We start from the raw sequence: 22,457 nt of genomic DNA on the forward strand, positions 1-22,457 counted from the left end.
TTTGCATAATTGTGGAGGTAGCGGATCGTATTCTGATTCGTTGAACTCTAAATTAGCATACTTTTGGAGGTTTCCATATTTGGATTTACCTAATTAATTATTAATGACCCGGACGTTGTTTACATCATGACATCATTAGAGCTTGTCACTCGTCCGATTCGCGGAGGTGTTAGTTTCCTTTATTTAAGGAAAATATTCCTAGCGATGACCCCATGTTGACAATGGCTTAATATGCTGTATTAGTTCTGGAAAGAGTCCGGCAACGGTCCGCCATTTTTTCTTCAGATTTTGAGGTCATTTAGTAGACTTGCTTACGAGTCGTTTTCATTATCCTAAGTTTACACATCGAAAAGTGAACTTTGACGTACGTGATGCGAAAAAGTCTTGCCGTACCTTTTTTGATTCATTTTTCAGCCGGGACGGTTACGTTTGCGGCCACGCATCGGTATAAGGATGACCGGTATATTAGAATTCTGTGAATCCAAACTAGATTCCTGCCATCTATATATATATATATATATATATCCCTTATTACGTTTTTCATATGTTATAGAAATGTTACAATATGGTTTAAAATAACATATATGTGGGATATTTCTCGGCATTAATAAAAAAGACATATAATCATAATAATAGTGGTTTGTAATTTCACATAGAATACGTTTTGTTTTTCATAATTAGCATTACTAAGAGATGCTTTTCATCCCATCTGTTTACACACACCAATTTGTGGTAATGACGTGTTTTAAAGGTAAAATAGCTCGTAATGTAATACTAATAGTATATTCCGGCAACGTGTACATTGATTCATTGAATCAGTGCCCTGATTCCCTCTGAGCAGCAGAAAGAAGAGGTTTGCTTTGGCCTGTCAGAGTGAAACCAGTTCCATGTGCCATATGTACGGCGAGGTTTTGATATTATCCAGAAGCAATCACAACGTAACACAAGTAAGTCGCTACTCATATCAATTTGTAAGCGTTCTTTAGCAAAGTCATAGTTCATTGAATTTACAACCGTATGACAAAACAGTAAATAGTAACATTTTGCACAAGATTTGCAATTTAATCTAGTGACGCTAGTATACGGACAACATAAGTGTGCCTTTTCATTTAATGACATAAAATTTGGAAAATATTTTAAGGAACACTTGAGGTTTTGACTTTTAAAACCTACATTTTGGTCAAAAAATGTGCTTGGATAGGTAGTTTTCAACAGATTTACCAAATTCGCCTTGCTGTAACATTGAATTGCGTTATCTGTTGACCTAATGACGAAACATCTGTTTAGGGGTAAGTGTTAGCTTTCGTTTCATCTAAAGTAATTCTGATTGGATGAAGGGAACACTTCAGGTTTCGACAAAAACCAATCACAGAGGCCCATTTTCAGCTAGAAGTTCCACAGCTTTTACGATGCTATGCACTCAATCGTGTAGTGTAATCAAAGACTGTGTGGAAACAAATTCACTGCTTGCTTGGAAGCTCTTGGACGAAAATGTGTGCTCAGGTGTATCGAGGTGGAAACTGTGTGTAGATGGTATATAAGAGAATCGTTTTTGTATAGAAACCTTTCCATATGAAATTGTATAACTACGACCATGTTGATAAGTACAGAATGACTAATCAAACTTCACTATAATATCTTTAATGGAAGAAATATTAAAAGTAATTTCACATAAATCTTGTCTTGTTCGGGAATTAGGAGCAAATTTAGAATAGTAGTCGCCAACTTAAAGAGGGCCCTAGTGGAAAGCAGTACTTCACTTATCTGGGCTAACCTCGATGTCGCAAATAAAACTTAATAAACTCAACCCTTATCAGGTAATTCTAAATCCTAGTCCTAAGCCTAACGTAACCCTTACCCTAAGACCTATCCTAACTAAACATACTGCGCCAAAAAGTATCCCCCTTACACTTTGAAAAATAATCACAATTTCAAAACTGAACAATATTGGGGTCAATTTGTTTTTAATAGATGCACTATTTAATCCTGCACATTATGACACCACATTGAATCCAATGTTACCTCAAGAAGTAAAGTTACAAGCAATTAAATAGACGAAGGTCCAGTTTTAAAAGCGACAAACTGGCCTATAATACAGGGCGTAAAAAGATTCCAACAAGCGCAACAAAGAGACAACACAATTTCTTCAATGAAGCTTTATTTAAAGCAGTTTTTATTTCAGTTTTTACTTCTCTGTACTTTTCATAACTTTCATTTTATTTGTCAGTTCTTTTGATTCAGATTTCTTTTGTTCCCTTTGTTTTAAATTTAAATTAAAGGCACGCGTAAATTAGCTATTCACCGTTCTCAAACCTGATGTCTAGTCTGTGAAGTTTTGAATAGGCCAGTTTGTCACTTTTAAAACTGGACCTTCGTCTAATCAAATGCTTGTAACTTTGCTTCTTGAAGTCACATTGGATTCAATGGGGTGTCATAATGTGCAGGATTAGATAGTACATCTATTAAATAAATAAATTTGCACAAATATGGTTTAGTTTTAAAATTAGGATTTTTTTTAAGTGTAAGGATACTTGTTGGCGCAGTATAATTATAACCATTACTTACTCCTAGTCCTAGCCTTAATCCATACCATTTTCTCAAAATTGCTAATGTTTACAGGAATCTGTTATGCCATTTCCTTTCTGTAAATGTATACTTTTACATCATCATTATTTTTAGAGATGCAATAAAAAAAACTAGATATGTTGCGGTCTTGTAAGACAATAGTAAATTTTTGCACAAGATTTGTAATTGAAAGAGAATTGGCCATTGCTCATTCTAGTGACGCTAGTGCTTTTTCATTTAATGACATAAAATTTGAAAAATATTGTAAGGAACACTTGAGGTTTTGACTTTTAAAACCTACATTTTGGTCAAAAAATGTGCTTGGATAGGTAGTTTTCAACAGATGTTCCACATTCGCCTTGCTATAACATTGAATTGCGTTGACCTAAGTGTTTTGGGAGAAGTGTTAGCTTTGGTTTGATATATAAAAATTCTGATTGGATGAAGTGAACACTTGAGGTTTCGACAAAAACCAATCACAGAGGCCCATTTTCATTTTTCAGCTGGAAGCTCCACAGTTCTTACATTGTTATGCACTCAGCCGTGTAGTGTAATCAAAGACTGCTTGCTTGAGAGCGCTTGGACGAAAATGTGTGCTCTGGTGTATCAAGGTAGAAACTGTGCGCATGGTGGTTTATAAGAGAATCGTTTTTGTATAGAAACCTTTCCCTATGTTTTGGTTAAAATCACATTTTTAGCCAAAATTACTCATGCGTGACGTTTGATCCCAAATGGGTCAGGTCAAATATAAAGGCCAGTGGCGGATTTAAGCAATTGCTGACAGGGCCCCTTGCTATATATCTTGGCCTACGGGCCCCTTTGATATTTTGTAACAACAAACAACAATAGCCTATAAAAAACAATATAATTCTGCTGATATTTGGTGAAGTTGTAAAAAACTGCCGTTTAAAATGACACCAAACACCTTCGACCCTCCGCCGCATAGAAGCCGGGTTCAGAGGGACGTGTTTTTTCATGGGAGCGGTCCACCTTAAAATTCTAAAAATAAAGTAATTGCCTGTGCATGTGCATCACATCCTTTTAGCCCAACACCGTTTTGGGAAGGTCAAAAACATGGTACAGTTGCAGACGTTTGCGCACTTCACGAGCATTGGTTCATCAATCATTTTGTGCTACAATTTCTATTATTGTACATTTTTCTAACGCTTCCTGCGCATGCCCGTAACCAAGGCATGGGGCGGACGTTCCCCAAAAGATATCGCCAAAGGCCAACCTTTAAAGGTTTTTCGTCGTGCCTTTTGGTAAAAAAAAAATTGAAAAGGGTCCACTTTTTCGAAATCAGCCCTTCACCCCAAATAAATCCTTTACGGGTCTGTTTCTGCGCAAATTTCCATCTAAAACAGGCACAAAATATGCTCGCCCCATGATTTTAATACTTCCGCCGCCACTGCTAAAATCTGACTCTGATATACTTCTGTGCCAAATTTTACCCAATAAATGCAGGCAATTATAAAGTAACGCCTTCACAAAGAATACGGAGCCTTTACAAATACGCCTATAGACGAATCCAACGAGCCAAGTGATGGTCAGAATTCAGTCGGCCATTACTGGGTTCCGTCTGCACCTAAATGGTGTTGTTATTGCCCAGTTGGGTGGATTAAATCCGCTTAAAAATCGATGTTGAATAATTGTACTGTGTTGTAACCTTTCATCAGTCTTTTGTCTACATATCAAGACTTATGTTCCAAGTATGACGTCACTGTCCTCAGATCGCTGTTCCAAGTCTCAGGTCCATCGCATTTCGTGTTCCATATTCGTCCATACAATCTTTAGTGGTTCAAAAGAAATACCCCATTTTTCCAAAAATGATGCTTTCAAAAAAGTTGCACTTTTCAACATCCTATACATGTAATGTACAAAAACATTCTCGATATCAACGTGATCAATGTTTTAATTGATTCAATTGTTAATTTATTTTCTTAAATTTTATGTATCCGATTACTCAGTCATCCATGCAATCACCTTTCGTATAAAACACTGATTCATTGAGTGACATGAATTTTGAAATTAATTTTGACATGGGCGTTTCAGTCAGTTGACACACACTATTTTAAATCCTTGTTCCTCCTATGGACGGGCAGTGGCATAGATTTCTTTTTGACATGGGGGATGGGGTTGGAAAAAAATCGTGAAGTATAGTGAATCCAGCACCTTTTGGCGACAGAATAAGTTAATGGTACGGGTGCAAACTGATGAAATATGGTGCAAAAGCCGAATAAATACGCGCGAAACGCGCGACAATTTTCACTTTTGGGGATAAAATGGACAATTGGGGCAAAATATTGGGGGATTACCCCCTGGAACTAAGCCTATGTTGACGGGCCCCAGTGTTACTTTGCTGACTTTTAAATCAATGCAATTTGTTTCAAACTGCTTCTACGATGTCGCATGTAGAATGGTGATTTTAAGTGACAAGTAGAGTTCAAATTCCTTATTATTTTCTTTATTTATCGAGGCCGTTTTTCTTTATTATCTTTAAATGTGGTTTTCCGACAACTGCCGTGTTTCAATGTGATGGGTCACATATGCCAAAACAATTTTGCTTAATATGCTAGCAACAGCAGAAAATATTCTTAAGGCAATTAATATTTGTTAAATATCATAAATAATGTAATTATTTCTTTATACACCATTTTTAATTTTCATATTTGCAGGTGTAGACTTGATCCACCAGTCCTTCAACTGCTTACGCACGGTCATCGAACGAGAAACGGCCATTTTATTCCGCCATTTTGAATTGTTTCGAGGTCGGGGCCAAGGGACTCAGGCTACGGTGCGGGCCAGCAGCGCTCACAATACCATTACCAACAATGAGATTTTCACTTACTAAGGTTCTCTGGTCTGTTGTGCTTTTGTGCACTTGTCTTCTTTTTGGTTCATTACTATATTTGGGTATGTATATTCTGTGAATTATTTTAACATGTAATCATTTGAAACAAATATTTATATCATTTTGGCATACTTCTGCACTTCTGAAGAAGTTTAAAGGTGGGTAACCTGATTAACAGCCTCATCTCCCACATGAAAATATATTTGCGGGAAATCATCACAAAAACTGTCAAATTTGTCTCGACTGTGGTATACCATGTTTAAGACTAATTTTCAACAGTTTTTCGATGATATCTTCGAAAATACACCGATTTGGACCGCCTAATTTCAATATGTTAATGAGAAAAATAGGATAGCTCTCATTTGATATCAATTTGTCATGATGATTATAATTAATAAAAACCACCATAGACACCAGTATCACGCTGTATAAATTTCAGTAATTCACGAGGAATTAGTCACATTTACAATGAACATTAACGTGTTCTTTTTCGATAAATGTTTGAAAGGGACAACATTTGAACTTACTATAAATAGGGGAATGTTGTGGGTATCTATCTATGTGGGTAGCTATCTATACATGACCATAAATATACGTTTGTTTTCATGGCTTGTTTTGAACACGCTTTTCTTACAGGGAATTTGTACACCAATAATATAGAAATAGTATGCAAGAACGAAGAGTCACATGAGCCTAAAAACGCAGCCCAGACACGCCCAATCCAAGGAAGTATAGATCGCCAAGTTCACCTAATCATTATCGCACGTTGGAGATATGGGTCTTCATTTACTGGAGATATTTTCAATAACAATCATGATTTTTCTTACTTTTATGAACCTCTTCGAGGTAAACAGTATAAGGCGGATGTAGAAAAAGTAAGAAACAGGGTAATTAATGAAAGCCAGATAACCATGCTACACGATATACTAAAATGTGAATTTACCGATAAAAAGTACACATGGTGGGATGACGAGGACACGAACATGAACTGTTGGAGGAGTCGCAAATTCGAAGCATCAGTTTTGTGCAAAAATTCTAAACCATCTAGGCGTGTACGACGTAATGAAACTTCCCGTATGGTTGAAGAAATTTGTCGAAGCGGTAAACACGTGGCGATAAAAACTGTTCGGGTTCCAGATTTGAAATACTTGAAGAGCATCGTTATGGATGATAGTTTGAATGTTAAGGTGATACAACTGGTACGTGACCCACGTAGGGTGTATTTATCAAGAAAACCGATAGATTTTCCTGATATGGAACTTAGTGAATGTGACGAGTTGAAGAATAATCTGAAATATTGGAAAGACCCGCCATCTTGGTTAAATGATCGCTATATGCTGCTCAGATATGAAGATCTAAGGGATGAACCGATAGAGATGGTCCAAATCATTTATGACTTTCTTGGTTTACTTGCTCCGGAACACATCAAAACATGGCTATTATTGAATGAGTACTCACGGAGAACAAAAATAAAGAAATTAAACTATGATGAAATGGTTCATGTACAAGAGTATTGTATGGAAACATTGTTGATGATGGGTTACAAAGCTATGAATTCTACTACACGATACCAAAGAGACTTGAATACTAGTATAGGATTGAAAGTTAAGCTTTCTTATCCACTGATGCCAAATATGACATTCAAGCAGAAATAAAACTTCAAAGTAACTCTTAAGTTATGTATGGAAGTAATTCCACATTACTTGCCCATTAAGATAAAATCAAAAAAATATAAAGTGATATTGGTGATTGTTTTGAAGTTTAAACAAAACTGGATGTAAAATTATAAAATTTTAATTGTTAAACTGGTTTCTCTTTCGACGTTGAGTGCAGAAAAATGAAGTATGCCTTTCGCAATCCTATTCAGAAGTCCAGGTTATAACTTCTGCATAGGCAGACTACCAACTGAGCTAAGGGGCTGTGCAATAATTATGAGCCCTGGGGAGGGTAAAATTGGGGGGGAAGAAATTTTTGGCGAGCCGGGGGGGAAGCAATTTTGGCGAGCCGAGAGGGGGCTCCTTTTAAATAAAACGCTCTAAAAAGGCTTAGGAAAACAGTAGGGAAACGCTTTAATATGCAAATTTTCCTGCTCGCTGCGCTCGCAACATATATCTAGACCATTTAAGGTTTGAAAACTGGGAACCCAAATTATTTGGCATCATGTGGCCAGCCGAGAGGGGGGAAAGCGATTTTTGGCAGGCCGAGAGGTGGGGCTAGCGATTTTGGCGGGCCGCTCGGAAATTTTACCACGGGGGGGGGGCTTAGTAGATGAGGAACCCATACCGTACTTAGCTCTGCTAGTACGGTATGGGAGGATCTGTATGCAGAAAGCTAACGCAACGTAATTTCAATTAGAGCAATTACGAAAACATACAAGGCTCCAGAAGCTTAAATATCTGCATGTTTGTCATAATATTAATTACACGGGTTGTTGTACTTCTTACCTAAACGTTCATGTTTGAAATTGTAATTAATACTCCATTATGAATCCAGAAAAAAATAAGTTTTCCAGAGCACACAATTCCAATGCAACTTCAACTAAATATGAAATATCACATGATCAGATGTCACGTGGTACATGTCAGCTCTGTGGCAAAGCGATGACGTCACTCTGTTTAGGCTTTTTAGTGCCGTAGGGTTGCACGTACCGAATTTTTTAGATGCGTTTTTCATCTTTTTTGGTGATTGTACATACAATGCAGCATATGGTTCTTTTTTTATAAGGAATGCAGGATTAGTTTGATGAACAATTTAGAGTGAGTATATGTGCAATTTACTGACAATCGATGAACTAAAACTGAGATGCCTCTTCTGTGCAAACTTAAAATAGGGCAGCATCAATAACGAAAATGTCATACCGATAAATGACACGTCTGTTTTGCCCGGTTTTTTTAAGTTTTCCTTGCGAACTAGGGGTGGGGGGGGTGGGGGGCTCATAATTATTGCACAGCCCCAAATATTCCTGAGACACGAAATAGCCGTTAATATGCCACTGGTTCCGGAACCAGGGGGCCTGGGGGCCCGGCCACCTCAATAATTTTGGTGAGGGGGCTTCATAATGTAGGATAAAATTTATAATTTTATGATAAAATTCATAATTTTAAGGTACAATTCAAAATGTAAGGTATAAGTCATGTAAAAATGTACGCATTTCAAAAGATTCCGCGCTTGGCGCGGGAGGGGGATACCCGCCGCCTTTAGCGTTTCGCACCTCGGAGCGGACCAAAAATTTGCCCCCCCCCCCTATTTAAAATCTTCCGGAGCCTATGTATACAATAAAAATTAGAGATTACGATGTATCCAGAGAAGATGTAAAGAAAAGGAGATAGATATCTCAAACAAAATATGTGTGTTGCCGCTCATTCAAAAGCAATAACGCTATTTAGGTTTAACAATAAAATACAACAAAAGGGTTCGAACCCACGACGGGTGTGATACACAAGTTGCTGCTTACTAGTTTTAGGGAAAGGTCAGTGTCTGTATACCATCAATACTATGCATACCATGCATGCAGATCCTAACCTCCAGTTTATTTCAAATAAAATATGACCGAAGTTCCATAGCAAATAATAATTTTGCACGCTTGGTTACGCTTTCAACCTCTACGATTTATGATACAGACTATTTTCAATTATCAAAATATCTTTATTAGGTTTGCAGGAAATGACAGGAAAATACATAAAACAATAAAATATAGATGATCAAAAATCATTCCTTTTCTAACATAATTCTAAAACACTCTCCTAAATAATTAATATATATGTTCCAAAATGGGCGGATTTTTTTTGGAATCTTTACAAAACTACATTTCTTTCTTATAGTATCCACGTGTGGTATCCCTTCAGAGCAACATCAGGTACTTAACACACACGTGTCATACTTTTAAGGGATTCTCTATAGAAACATTGGATATGGTTTCAATTCTGGAGTGAAAATTAATCAACCGTAGTCGGCAACACACATCACATCAAAGGCTACTTTCAAGTAGATGTGTAACTACTTGAGAATAAAGGACTATGAATAGGTGCGACAGGAGTACCTACGGGATTATCTCAAGGATATAATTCCGTTCTCCCTCCTTTCTTTACATCTTCTCTGGATGTATCATACGTCCTGCGTGGATCATACGTGCGTACATATAGGTTCCATTAAGGTAGGTTGTGCTCCTTCGTCAAAAAAGCCTTAGCGCAATATGATATCGCTTTTAGCTATTTAAGCCTAAAATTGAGTTGTACATGGTGTTTTGTTTGAAAAACTAATAAATGATCACATCAAACAGCCGTACATAGGTGAAACCGGTAGAAAGTTTGGCACCATAGTGCAGTGTCGTCCACGGCATATTCACCGTGACCTTTCCAGCCATAAACCCGCTTATTGAAGATTAAACCGATATATGCAGTACTAAACCATTATATAGTAATCTATTGTCCAATGCAAATGTATTACCACCTGATAATATTGATCCAATGAGCGACCGAATTGTCCGCTACGGACGACTAATCCAATCGATAATGACGCTATTGACATGTACGAGCGGAACTCCACTGACCGAGTTTTGGGGTATTTTTCACTGGTTTGCAGCTGTTTGCTGTCATTTACTCATCAAGGCGGACCACCGTTATTATAAGGACTATGCCAATTATTTAAAGATTGACATGTAGAGAATAAGCCATAATTGATTGACAGAAAGTACTAAATTTGTACCTATGACGGTTTTATGACACCAATCTTCCAAATACGACCAAAAAATGGCTGCCAGGTGAAGCAAAATGTGCACTGGAATAACACGGCGAGCTTGGATAGATGGTAGGATTTCTTTTTAATAAAAATGTATGTTCCCCCGTTATTAAAGCTTGTACCGGGTTGAAGATTCAGATATTAAAGGAGACTTTAATAGAACAAATATTAAGTCATTATGTCTGGGAAACAAGCTTACACAAGTTGTCGATTTACCAACAAGAGAGGGTGCTATTTTAGATCTGATCATTTCTGACTTTTCGGAGTTGTACAAGCGCCCGAGTGTTAGATCTCCCATTGGTCGAAGCGACCACAACTGTGTCAGCTGGTTTCCCATTCAGTCTAAACCTATCAATATTATACAGTCAAGGACAATCCAACCAATTAAGGACTCTAATCTCAGAGCTTTCGGTCTGTGGATACAGAACCAGACCTGGACTGAAGTGTATGACATAAATGATGTTCAATCCAAGGCAAATGCCTTCTATCACATTCTAAGTGGGGGCATTGACACATTCTTTCCATCCAAGACTGTCAAGTTACACTCTCGTGACAAACCTTGGATGACGGATCGTGTTAAGGCCCTCATTGGTCTGAGACAGAGGGCTTTTGCTGATGGAAACAAGTATGCTAGAAATAAGCTCAGAAATAAAGTGATCCGAGAAATTCGGAAAGCAAAAGTTTCTCACAACATCAACAAGATCAGAAAGTTACAAAAACTTGAACCAGGTAAATGGCACAGGGAGATTCGTAACCTTGCCAACATGAATAAGGTCGAGAACACTATTCATGTCCCCAACATTGATCCTACAAATTATGTAGCGGTTGCCAATGAAATTAATATCCACTTAGCCAGTTTCTCTCAGTCTCAAACAGCACTCAAGCTGGATGATCTTCCTGCATACTTGCCCAGTAAAGATCCACCCCCTATCATTCAACCCTGGGATATTTATGGTGATCTTAAGAAATTATCAGCTTCAAAAGCAGGAGGTCCGGATAATGTTCCACCAAGAGTTCTGAAAGAATTTGCCTATGAACTCAGTAGGCCTGTTGCAGATATTATCAATTCTTCTCTCAGGCAAGGTAAAGTACCCTCTCAGTGGAAGGAAGCTAATGTAGTGCCTATTCCAAAGCAAACCCCCCCCCTTCCATTGACAAACTTAGGCCAATTTCTCTTACAGCTGGTCTTGCCAAGGTTGCTGAAGGTCGTGTATCCAAATGGGTCCTTGATGCTATTCAGCCCCACATTGATCACCGACAATATGGTAATCAGAAAGGAATGTCAACCACCCACTGCCTCATTGATGTTTACCATCATATGGTTTCTGGAGCTGAAAAGGCTGGTAATGTTAGCACTCTTGTCCTTACGGACTATACCAAAGCCTTCGACATGATAGACCACAGAATTGCTGTCATCAATTTGTTGAAGATGGGCGTCTCCCCTGCAATTGTGGAGTGGGTGATTGACTTCCTTTCCTCCCGTAAACAAAGGGTTAAGTACAAGCAAACCTTTTCTGAATGGGTTACTCTCTCTGGAGGTGTTCCACAAGGTACCAACATGGGACCTATTACCTTTCTTGCCATGATCAACTATGCATTGAATGATGTCCAGCATACAAACAGAGTCTGGAAATACGTTGATGACCTGACAATAGGTGAAAATCGGGCATATAGTGATGATAGTGCAATCCAAGAGAATCTTGATGCCCTGAATGAGTGGTCTAAGAGCAATAAATTGAAGTTGAACCCTTCAAAATGTCAGGCCATGCAAGTTTATTTTGGTAAGAAGGCTACCCCACATGTTGATCTGTCCATTGATGATCATAAATTAGCTGTTGTTGAGAAGGTTAAACTCCTGGGTGTTATGATCCAAAACAATTTATGTTGGGATGAACAAGTTGATTCAATGTATGCGAAGGCCAATCGTAAACTCTTCATGCTCCGTAAACTGAAGGAAGCATCTCTCTCACCCGAGGAGTTGTTATTGGTGTACAAGGGGTACATACGCCCTGTTTTAGAGTATGCCGCCCCACTTTGGCATTCTGGTCTTACTCATAATCAGGTGGCCCAGCTTGAGAAAATTCAGAGACGTGTTTGCAAATACATCCTTGGTAGAAAGTATACTACCTATGCAGATTCCTTAGCTACCCTTGAACTTCATTCGTTGTCTGAGAGGAGACAAAACATCTGCAAGGAATTTGCCCTGAAAGCAAGCACGTCTGTGAGGTTCTCACACTGGTTTCCAACTAGTAAGTATCACTCCCACATGACTCTTAGAAGACAACCAAAATTTGACTCTTTTAGATGTAGGACCAACAGATTTCAAAATAGTCCCCTACCATTTCTCACCAACATCCTAAAAGCAATGTAATTTGCTTTTATTGCCAGTCATTTTTGATATTGTTCCAAATCCAGTCAAGTGCAATTATAATGTGTTCTTATTTATTTGTATGTTTTTTAATGTTTGAGTGTTTTAATTATTAATGTATGTATTTTTCATAATGCTATTTTTAATGTACATGTCATGCAATTCAGCCGTTGGCTGCTATGTGATTTATAATAAAATATACAATATATATATTTGGAAAAGAATAAGCAATTGAAACATAGAGCAAGTACTAAAATCATAGCTTTTATACTTTTTGATATATGATGCTAACTAGTTCATCCCATATAGCTACAACACAGCGCTACCAGTAGGGTTCAATTGCCTATTGTGAGTGCCCCTGTGTTGTGTGCATACATGTAGTTAACAATAACTGCATGATACGAGACTTGAAGAGCACAAAAGTGAGGCAGAGACAATGAGCAACACGGTGACCACCAGAGCTGGTAGAAAGGAATCGCTGACAACTACGTACAAGCCTGCCATTACTGACCATGTCGTCGACCAGAATCACATCATTGGAGAGGGCGCAACACTAAATCACTACTCAGTTTATGTAACAAAGGAATTCGGCTAATATAGTCCATAGTGAATATGAGATTGTATCGACCATATCTACCAACATGTTCACTTTAAATCACTCAATATTAATAGCAAGCGCTGGCTACTGAGTCTCTGCCTAATTCAAACAGTCAAAATTGATAGGTAAATTTTCACGGGAAAATTTTCTGAACACGTGACATGGGCAGACATAATAGCATTATGGAATGTGACCCCGAGCACATTGGGTGGTCTTCCAATGTATTTGAATAGGAAGAATTCCTCCTTTGATGTAAAATAAGTTACTTGTCGCAAGTTAATTATATGTCCGTAGATAAATATTTTTTTCCGTAGATAGATATTTTCGAAATTACGTTTTGATGATATTGTGAAGAAATTAAGATTACATAATGTGTATATGTGATTTGTAATTGTATACCCCAACTGCATACATTAGCATCTAGTTTCATTGCCATTTTATAAGCCAGAGCTAGTGGCGTAATGGGTAGAGTGTGTGATGTGCCCTGAGTAATTTAATTTGATGATTTATCTTTGTTTACAAAGTTACATGAGTGATGACATTTTGGGGGGAATTCCCCTCTCAAATTGAGCAAAACAAGTTGAATCATATCTAATTTGGAATATTTGGAAACCCCTCTGAGGTTGTAAAGTGAAGATGACATCACGGGATTCCCCTCAGGAAATGATGTCATGTGAGAAGTTAATGTTATAATTAAGGCTTGGGAATTTCCAAGATCACATTTGGCTATTAATATTTGGGATTTCCCACTGCTTGATATATAAGAAAATGTAAACACAATTATTCACAGTTTATAGTGTTGATCTGGGCTAGCTAGCCAATATGCTTACAGTCTAATTCCTTCAAAGAAAGGAAATTGCTAACCAGAAATATTTTACGAAGTCAATGCACTACTGCCTGCCAGTGTTGTCGGAGAAGATTTAGAATACGTCAAAGAACGTACATCTTCCAAGAAAGGAATATATATTCTTCTGCCGATCTGCTGAAGTCTGGTTAATGGAGCAACATAACTGTCAATATAAGTGGGGACAACCGCATCGCAGGCCTGCTTCCTGAAGATATTGTGTGAAAGGTGGAAATAGCACCATAGCAGCGCAAGGAGTTTGGAGAAAGCAGCGCAAGGAGTTAAGTTTGGAGAAAGCAGCGCATGGAGAAAGCAACGCCATTTTTGTGTGAGGATTTCATACGCAAGGATATTTATAAACGCAAGTGTTCACTGGACTAATAAGGATATATTACATCAGTCGTCCAGAACATTGCAAGAACTTTATGATCACCAAGAAGAAGAATGCTGGCTAAGTACTAAATAGTTAAATAGTGATTATATTTGATTATTGTGTATGTGCATTTGTTGTCATATATTGTACCAATCATAACGTGCTTTCAATGCTAGAATGCTAGAATCACACTCCTTAACTGCTCCTTTTTCATAGCTTTTAGCTAGTTTGTTATATTTACATCAGGATTCAGACCACAGAAAGAGGGGAAATAAGAAACGAAATAGAGGGTGAGAAGAGGAGGAGGAGACAGAAGAAGGAAGGGGAATTGGGAAACAATGTTGTGCACATGAATGAGCCAGCGACAAATTTACCTATACACTATTCTGATTGAGAATATTCCCATTCAATACTAAAAACAAAACTTTATTTATATTGAATGCAATCAAAGCATGCTATGCCTATATCATGGTCAATACTAATTATTGCCAATCAGCATACATATGACTGCCATGCCAGTAATGATCATCTATACCTCCAAAATCAATTAACCATTGACTTGGTCGGCCACTACATGGCTATGTTTTTCCTCTCAACTTGATGCGTAATCAATGACATGCTCCGTCATGCAAAGCCGTCTATAAATGCCAAAATCGTATCTGGGTTCCGAGAGATTGGAAATTGCCAAGAAAAGAAAACACACAGGTAATTTGATTTGTAGCGATTGCATATCCTGCCAACGTGTAAATTTTCAGGTGTTTACATAGTTCAGGACTGATTGATTGGATGGTAAACACCCTACTACCTATTAATTTGAGATGCAGAATAACTTCCGCCATCTGACAATGACTATGAGCGTGTTTGTAGTGAGCCAGATTATCCGGTATTTAAGGCCCGGTCACACTATGACGGACGATAACCAACGAAAGGTGACGAACGTGAAAATCACAAAATGTTGACGGCAAAGCGACGGCAAAAAGAGGAAAAACAAGATTCGCCGACGAGTGGGAACCACCTTCAGCGACAACACGACGGCAAGGGACGAAAGGCTGCGACAGGAAACGGAGACTAGCGACCAAAACCGGACGTTGTCTGGGCGGCGAGTGACGATGTCTCGACAGAGCCCGACAACAAGCAACGAGGTCAGACGGCGGATTTGCTTGCCAACAATAATCAAAAATATTAAAATCAATATCAATACTAATCTAAACTTTAATTAATATCTATATAAATAATAATCAAAAATATTAACATTAATATCAATTATTATAATCAACATAATGCCTCTCTAAAGCTCTGGATGAACTCACACCATACTATGAAGATAACCACCTGCGAGCTAACTATCAATGACACAGGTGTGTGCCTTCCATTTACGCAACTGTGAAGCCAAACGCCATCTTAAGGTCACCTGGTCGGGTACAGCACTTGAACACTGCGAACACCCTGTTTATCTTGGAGTTACTCTGGATAGGTGTCTCTCCTATAAGAATCATGTTGAGAAGACAAAGATGAAAGTCAGTACAAGAAACAACATCTTGAGTAAGCTCACCGGAACAAGCTGGGGTGCAAGTGCGCACTCTGAAGGCAACAGCCTTAGCCCTATGCTACTCAACAGCAGAGTATGCATGCCCTGTATGGGAGAGATCGCCTCATGCAAAGAAGTTGGATCCAGCCCTGAATGCTAGCTGTCGCCTGATAACAGGGTGTCTTCGAGCAACACCAACTGAGAGCCTATACACTCTAGCAGGTATAGCTCCACCAGATGTAAGACGTGATGTAGCAAGCATGAAAGAACGCCAGCGCCAAGCCACTGATGTAAGACATCCCCTGTTTGGACATGTCCCTCCAGAAAGTCGTCTGAAGTCCAGAGATAGCTTCCTCAACAGTGTAACTCCACTTGAAACATCAGCCAACAGTAAAAGAGTGACAAAATGGGAGGAGAGATCTACCAATCACCCACAAAATTTAAATATTCCTGTTGGCGAAGAACTACCACCTGGTGCAGATGCAAGTTGGGTTGAATGGAAATGCCTCAATAGGTTAAGGTCTGGTGTAGGAAGATGTAAAGTCAACCTCAGCAAATGGGGATATCGAAAGAATACAGATGTAACCTGCGATTGTGGAACAGAACCACAAACAATGGATCACCTACTGTGTTGCCCTCAACTGGAGCAAACATGCACAACTGCTGACTTAGCAGTTTACAATGAGAATGCTGACAAATTTTGATAGGCCTATCAAATTTGTTATTATTAGCATTATTTTTGTGAGAAAATCACAAGATTGGAAAAGACCACATTGCTATTCGACATGCTTTTCACATCGTGTCAGTACAGTGTGTGTTGTGTCTATAATATTTAGAATTTAATTTGTATGAGGTAATCCTATAAGACAGGAAAGACCACACTGCTATCAGACTTGCTTACACAGTGTATGGGGTATGACTGTGTCCAATTATTATTTTTATTTGCATTGTTTTTGTGAGGAAATTTTAAGATCGGAAAGACCACACTGCTATAATAGGCAAGCCATGTGTTTATTGATATTGGACCAATCAAAACGAATGAAAAAAGCTATGAGAGGCGAGAGAGCAATAAAGAACGAGTTTTAACGATCACTTTAATCATGTTAATATTAAACTAGGCTTATGATTGACATGTATGGATTAACAAATTAGGAAACTAATTTGACACTGATATATCTGATATACTTGGTAGACGTATGTATGCACGCATTTGTTGTAAGTTTTAATATTTAGCCGTTTTTCCACGAAATAGAATTAAAAGTAATGTGTAATGGCCATGATGACAGAAAGATTATTTTATAAATGTATTTACATGTACATTGAACGTTTGGACAGTATTTATTGTGGGACATTAGAGCACATCAGACATATCGAATTGCATTTGAATACGAAGAATGTCTTTCTGATATCAAATAATGTTCATTTTTTGAAATTCGCAATGCAATACACATTTTATGGCAAATGATTAAAAATTAATATTTTTGATATTTAACAGTACTCGAAGTGAACTTTATAAATCTGATGATTTATACTTAAAATGTATGTAGGTGGGATGAAAAGCCGACGATCAATTGAAAATTTTGACCTTTCGTATTGAAGATATGGATTTTTCCCCAAACACCAAAAATAATTAGGTCTTTTTGGGGAAAAAATCCATATCTTCAATATGAAAGGTCACATTTTCAATTGATCGTCGGCTTTTCCTCCCAGCTACATACACTTTAAGAATATATCGTAGATTTATAAAATTTACTTCGAGGACATTATATATGTCAAAAATGTGAAAAATATCAAATTTTAATAATTTGTCATAAATTTTGTATTCAATATCGTGAATTTCAAAAAATGAAAATTGATATCAGAAAGACATTCTTCGTATTCAGAATGCAATTCGATATGTCTGATGTGCTCTCATGTCCCACAAAAAATACTGTCAAAACGCTCATTCCAGATCATCCCTTAAATAATGATGACATATTCCTTTCCGATGCATCATTTGTCATTTTACAACCACGTGAACGAAAATGTACTCAACCGGATGTTATATAAATTTATGATAATGGGAATAATACCTCCCTATACAAATGCTAAGAGTTGAAACGCTTCTATACTCATTTTCTGCAATTATCTTTCAGTGGAGTAATAAATTAGCTGGACGCAATAAGCTTTTTGCTTTGCCTGTAAATAATTTTATAATATTACTTTTGATCAACATTCAACGTTCAATTAACCACCTGAGCACTACCTGCCGATCTAACATTGCCTCTGACTGGTCAATTACATGATACCTTCATTCTGATCACCAATCAGAATGAGCGTTGCAAATAATTCAGCAACATTTTTTGCGTGGTGAAATTATTCTAACAATGTTGCTGATTGGTCCAATTGATAATGAAAACTTCTTTTTGGCCAATCGACAGGTAGTTCTCATGGGGTTAATAACTGAAAATACATGAAATAGCATTTATACAAGGTCTTTAGATATCCATTTTTTCTCAACCTTGGCGCGATTCAATTGCGGAATGGTCAATATTCATTACGATTATTGAAGGCCCATGTTGGTAGCCGATTATTTTAGCCATCCTTTAAGTTCGTGTTGTCGAGTTACTATTGTTTAAAAGTTAGCAAACTAATATATTGTATATTAATTATACACTGCAAAAAGCGTGTTTTGGAATTAGACACTTTTCTTGCACCACGTTTCTGAACATGTTTGATTCCTAAACCCCTAGTTTTGAACCGCTGTCCGCACACCCCTGTCAAGCTGAGTGCCCCCCCATGGAGCAGTTAGTCAAGGCTGGCTGCCACTACACTGCAAAAAGCGTGTTTAGAATTAAATGCTTTTCTTGCACCACGTTTCTAAACATGTTTGATTCCTAAACACCGATGTCAAATACCAAGACATGTGTTAAATTCCTAAACACAGCCCATCAAATTCTTAACATGTGTAGCATTTAAACATGTTTGAAAACGTGGTGCAAGATAGTGTTTTGAAAAGTGTTTACTTCCTGAACACGCTTTTTGTAGTGTATTTAAAACACATTTTATTATTGTTAAGTATTTGAAGGACAGCAGACAAATGAAGTAAAGACGAAATACAGTGTCACGTTCCATAAGCATTACTGGACAAAACAAAAGAATTAAGGTACCAGTTATGTTCACCTCTAAACAAAGACAAATCAAAATCAAAATTGATTCAAGGTTTGACACTATTTTAAAGTGTTGCGATTTGGTAGTTCACAGTATCTTGCGAATGGTAGTCAGCTTTGGCAAAAATCGCATTGCTCATTTCATAGCGAGTGTGTAGAAGAATTCAAATATCACAGATATACTTTGTAGGTCCTGTGGTTCTTGATTATGTTGTAGGAGGGCTGAAACCCCTGCAGCACTATACATAAACGTACATAACTCATTAACAACGATAAATCAAGCAAGGTTTGAAAGTATATGGTTTGAAGAATGAACTTTTGCAAAACATAAGTGTTATGTTTCAATAATATATTGATTTACATAATGAAAATCTTCCTTGCGTTTTTGGATAATCGTGTCTTTATTTCTTAAACGATTTCAACTATTGAATTGTTTAATCCGAGCTTAAAAGATGCAGCTATTGGCTGCTGGCTTCTCCTCTCGCTTTCTTCTCTTTCTAGTCTGTCTGTCTCTCCCCCTCCCCAACTCTCATCTGTGCCAACTTTTGAATTATGTGGATATCTGAATTATATTGGATGTTGTATTTCCTTTACCCTTCTCCCCCTCTCACTGTTTTAGCAGTATATAGGCCTATGATCAACGTGGAAAAATCAAAATAAACGGAATAAACTCCTCCCTGCTCTGCTCGCCCCCTCTCCTCTCCACTCCTCTCCTCTCCTCTCCTCTTCCTCTCCTCTCCTCTTCTCTCCTCTCCTCTCCTCTCCTCTCCTCTCCTCTCCTCTCCTCTCCTCTCCTCTCCTCCACCAGATCATCTCCTCGTCTCATCATCCCCACTCTCTCAAATAATATACATTTAAAATAGATTTGAGTCTGGCAATTTTGCCTGAAGCAATTATCAGATTACCAATTCCAATGAAAGAAATCCTATTAGTTTCACTTCAACGCACTTCTCTGGTGTTGCATATTACCAAGTTTTAAGGTGTATTTGGGACGAAAATAATTCCCCGTTTAATCGCTACATAATCATAATATGACCGATTTTTGCGCGATTGCACGAACAAGTATACGTAATTCTTGGCAACACTGATTACTATTGATTAATTTATATTAATCATGTTAATGTATATTTCTACGCTGGGCTATTTTCACGATCTACTCCCGCTTAGGCTGGAGTACCTATACATCCAACGCAAGTCAATTGAAGCCGTACAATTTATCGCGAGTTTACGACCGTAAAATTTAGACACTTCTTTTGTCATGTTTGTCTAGATTAGCATCAACCCTCTCATCTCACTTTTTTCATGTCAGAAATTAACATAACTCCCGAAACCGAAACAGAAGTTATCTTCGTTCAACTTTTCTGTAGTCAACAAAAGACTAGAATAAAAGGATTGTTCACACGTACCATGCTAACACTTCAAAATAACAATGAGATCCGAAACCGAAACCGGAAACCGAAACCGAAACCAAAAAGATAAAACGAGGGCTGGTCTGCAATCATAACACTATTATGCTGGGAGGACACAGTATAGGGTATCAGGAATAATAGAGAAAGGGATAAGCATCCTAGTCTGCTGCCCTCATTCGAAATATGTATCCTAGGTCTCACAATAGGCGGATTAGCGGCCATTTTGTCTTCGACATGATTTTATTCACGTGTTTATATTTACGTATTTAGTACACAAATATATAAGTTAACAGGTTTACTATTTTAAAATTATATTTTGAGGATACATTCCCTCATTTCAAATATATAGTTTTGGTTTCTCTATTGTTCAGAAACCAAAAATCAAGGGATTAAAATGTGGAGATGAACTGGTATGCAATCATAACACTATTGTGCTGGGAGGACACAAGAGGGTATATATAATCAAAAGTATAATGGCCTATAACCATACGTATATAATAGCCTATTGTGCTAACATTTTCATTATCGATATCTATCAACGCGGACGACTTTTGATGCTCTCTGCCGTAGCTGGCACACTTCCATGACACCATAAAATTACACCCGAGTTGCGAGATTCGTTTGATAAGTTATGCATAGACATCATGTGCATATAGGCCTATTGAGGGGTGGGGGTGGGGGTGTTTTGTTTATTTGTCTGAAATATAAATGATGCATGATGATGTAGATGATTTGATTATGAATTAGATTATTCCCCGGAAAGCAAAACCCATACCTCTTACCTATGTTCCCTCCGCCACCTATATATAACCTCCTCCCTCCCCCCTCCCCACACTCGATATCGACTCTTCCCTATTATTCCACTCCACTCTTGAGCCCCCCCTCTCCCCCTCCTTCCCTTCCCACTTCCAATGCTCTCGCCCCTCTGTTTCTCTCTTCCCGTACCTTACCCCCCTCCCCCTCACACACACACACACACACATACCCTCTTTCCCTGGCGATCTCTTCTATCTCTCTCTATTCTCCAATAAATAAATTGAATAAAAGTTAGTTTAAACCAGCTTTCTATGATATTGATCTTCCGTCATGCGACATGCACATAAATAGAATTGTGTATAATAGTTTTTATAGCACTGAAGTCATAATCTGTCAAGTGCCTATTGTAATGTCTGTGGAAATATTTCGATGGTCTATATATTTTCACAGTGAAATCAGCTTAGGCTAATTCGTAGTCTCAAGTCAATGCTTTCAAACTAAATCAATGCTTTCAAATGTAGACTGCTTTGTTCGACTTCTCTGCTCGTGAATATTGCACTGCGAAATTTAAACATTTCTTTTGTATACTTAGAGTAGGTAACTTCAAATCAAATAATTTTACGATCCACACCACTTATAAGAAACTGAAACCAAAACCGAAACTGACTGACACAAATGTTCGGTTTTAAACAAAAGGTAGAAACAATGAGTTCGATATCTTATGATTCAAGTGGTTAGGCAGGACAATAGGAAACCACGTGACCAAAACCAAAACCAAAACTAAAACTATATATTTGAAATGAGGCAATATATTCTGTAGTAAATAGATCAAATGACGATGATTGTTCAGGTATTATATGGTCGAATCCAACGAAAAGTGTACACGGCATGTTCAGGGCCATAACTTAAAAGTATTAATCAATTGGCATTCGTTTTTGTGTTGTGTTTATTCGCCTTGATCATACGCTTCGCGCCATATATAATAAGACCCCCTTCTGTGAAAAACTTAGACACAGAGACCCCAAAACATGCTATTTTTACCCATTTTTTCAAAATATTCAAAATATTTCAAAGTATTTTTAAAAACATCTAAATCAATTATGAAAAGAAGTCATTGGATTGAATCTAAATTGATTTCCTGAAAGGTGTGTATTCAGAGATTGCCTGTTCAATTTTTCACATATTTGTACATAATTATGAATTTTTTGTGATGATGTTTTGAGTGGTATTTTTTATATTACCTACGAATACAATTTTTCATATCACTAGATTTATCTTT

At 37.6% G+C, this 22,457-nt stretch overlaps 1 protein-coding gene across 1 annotated transcript; it reads left to right on the plus strand.

Annotated features, from left to right (window-relative positions):
- Positions 1 to 789: 789 nt before the first annotated feature.
- Positions 790 to 7,182, plus strand: LOC140163906 (carbohydrate sulfotransferase 1-like). The gene is made up of 3 exons (XM_072187212.1): positions 790 to 947; positions 5,241 to 5,478; positions 6,053 to 7,182. Exons 2-3 carry the CDS (start codon positions 5,397 to 5,399, stop codon positions 7,069 to 7,071), a joined length of 1,101 nt encoding a protein of 366 aa, XP_072043313.1. The 5' UTR covers positions 790 to 947; positions 5,241 to 5,396; the 3' UTR covers positions 7,072 to 7,182.
- The last annotated feature ends 15,275 nt before the right edge of the window (positions 7,183 to 22,457 follow it).

This window comes from Amphiura filiformis, chromosome 11 (genome assembly GCF_039555335.1).
Source record: "Amphiura filiformis chromosome 11, Afil_fr2py, whole genome shotgun sequence".
Lineage (NCBI taxonomy): Eukaryota > Metazoa > Echinodermata > Ophiuroidea > Amphilepidida > Amphiuridae > Amphiura > Amphiura filiformis.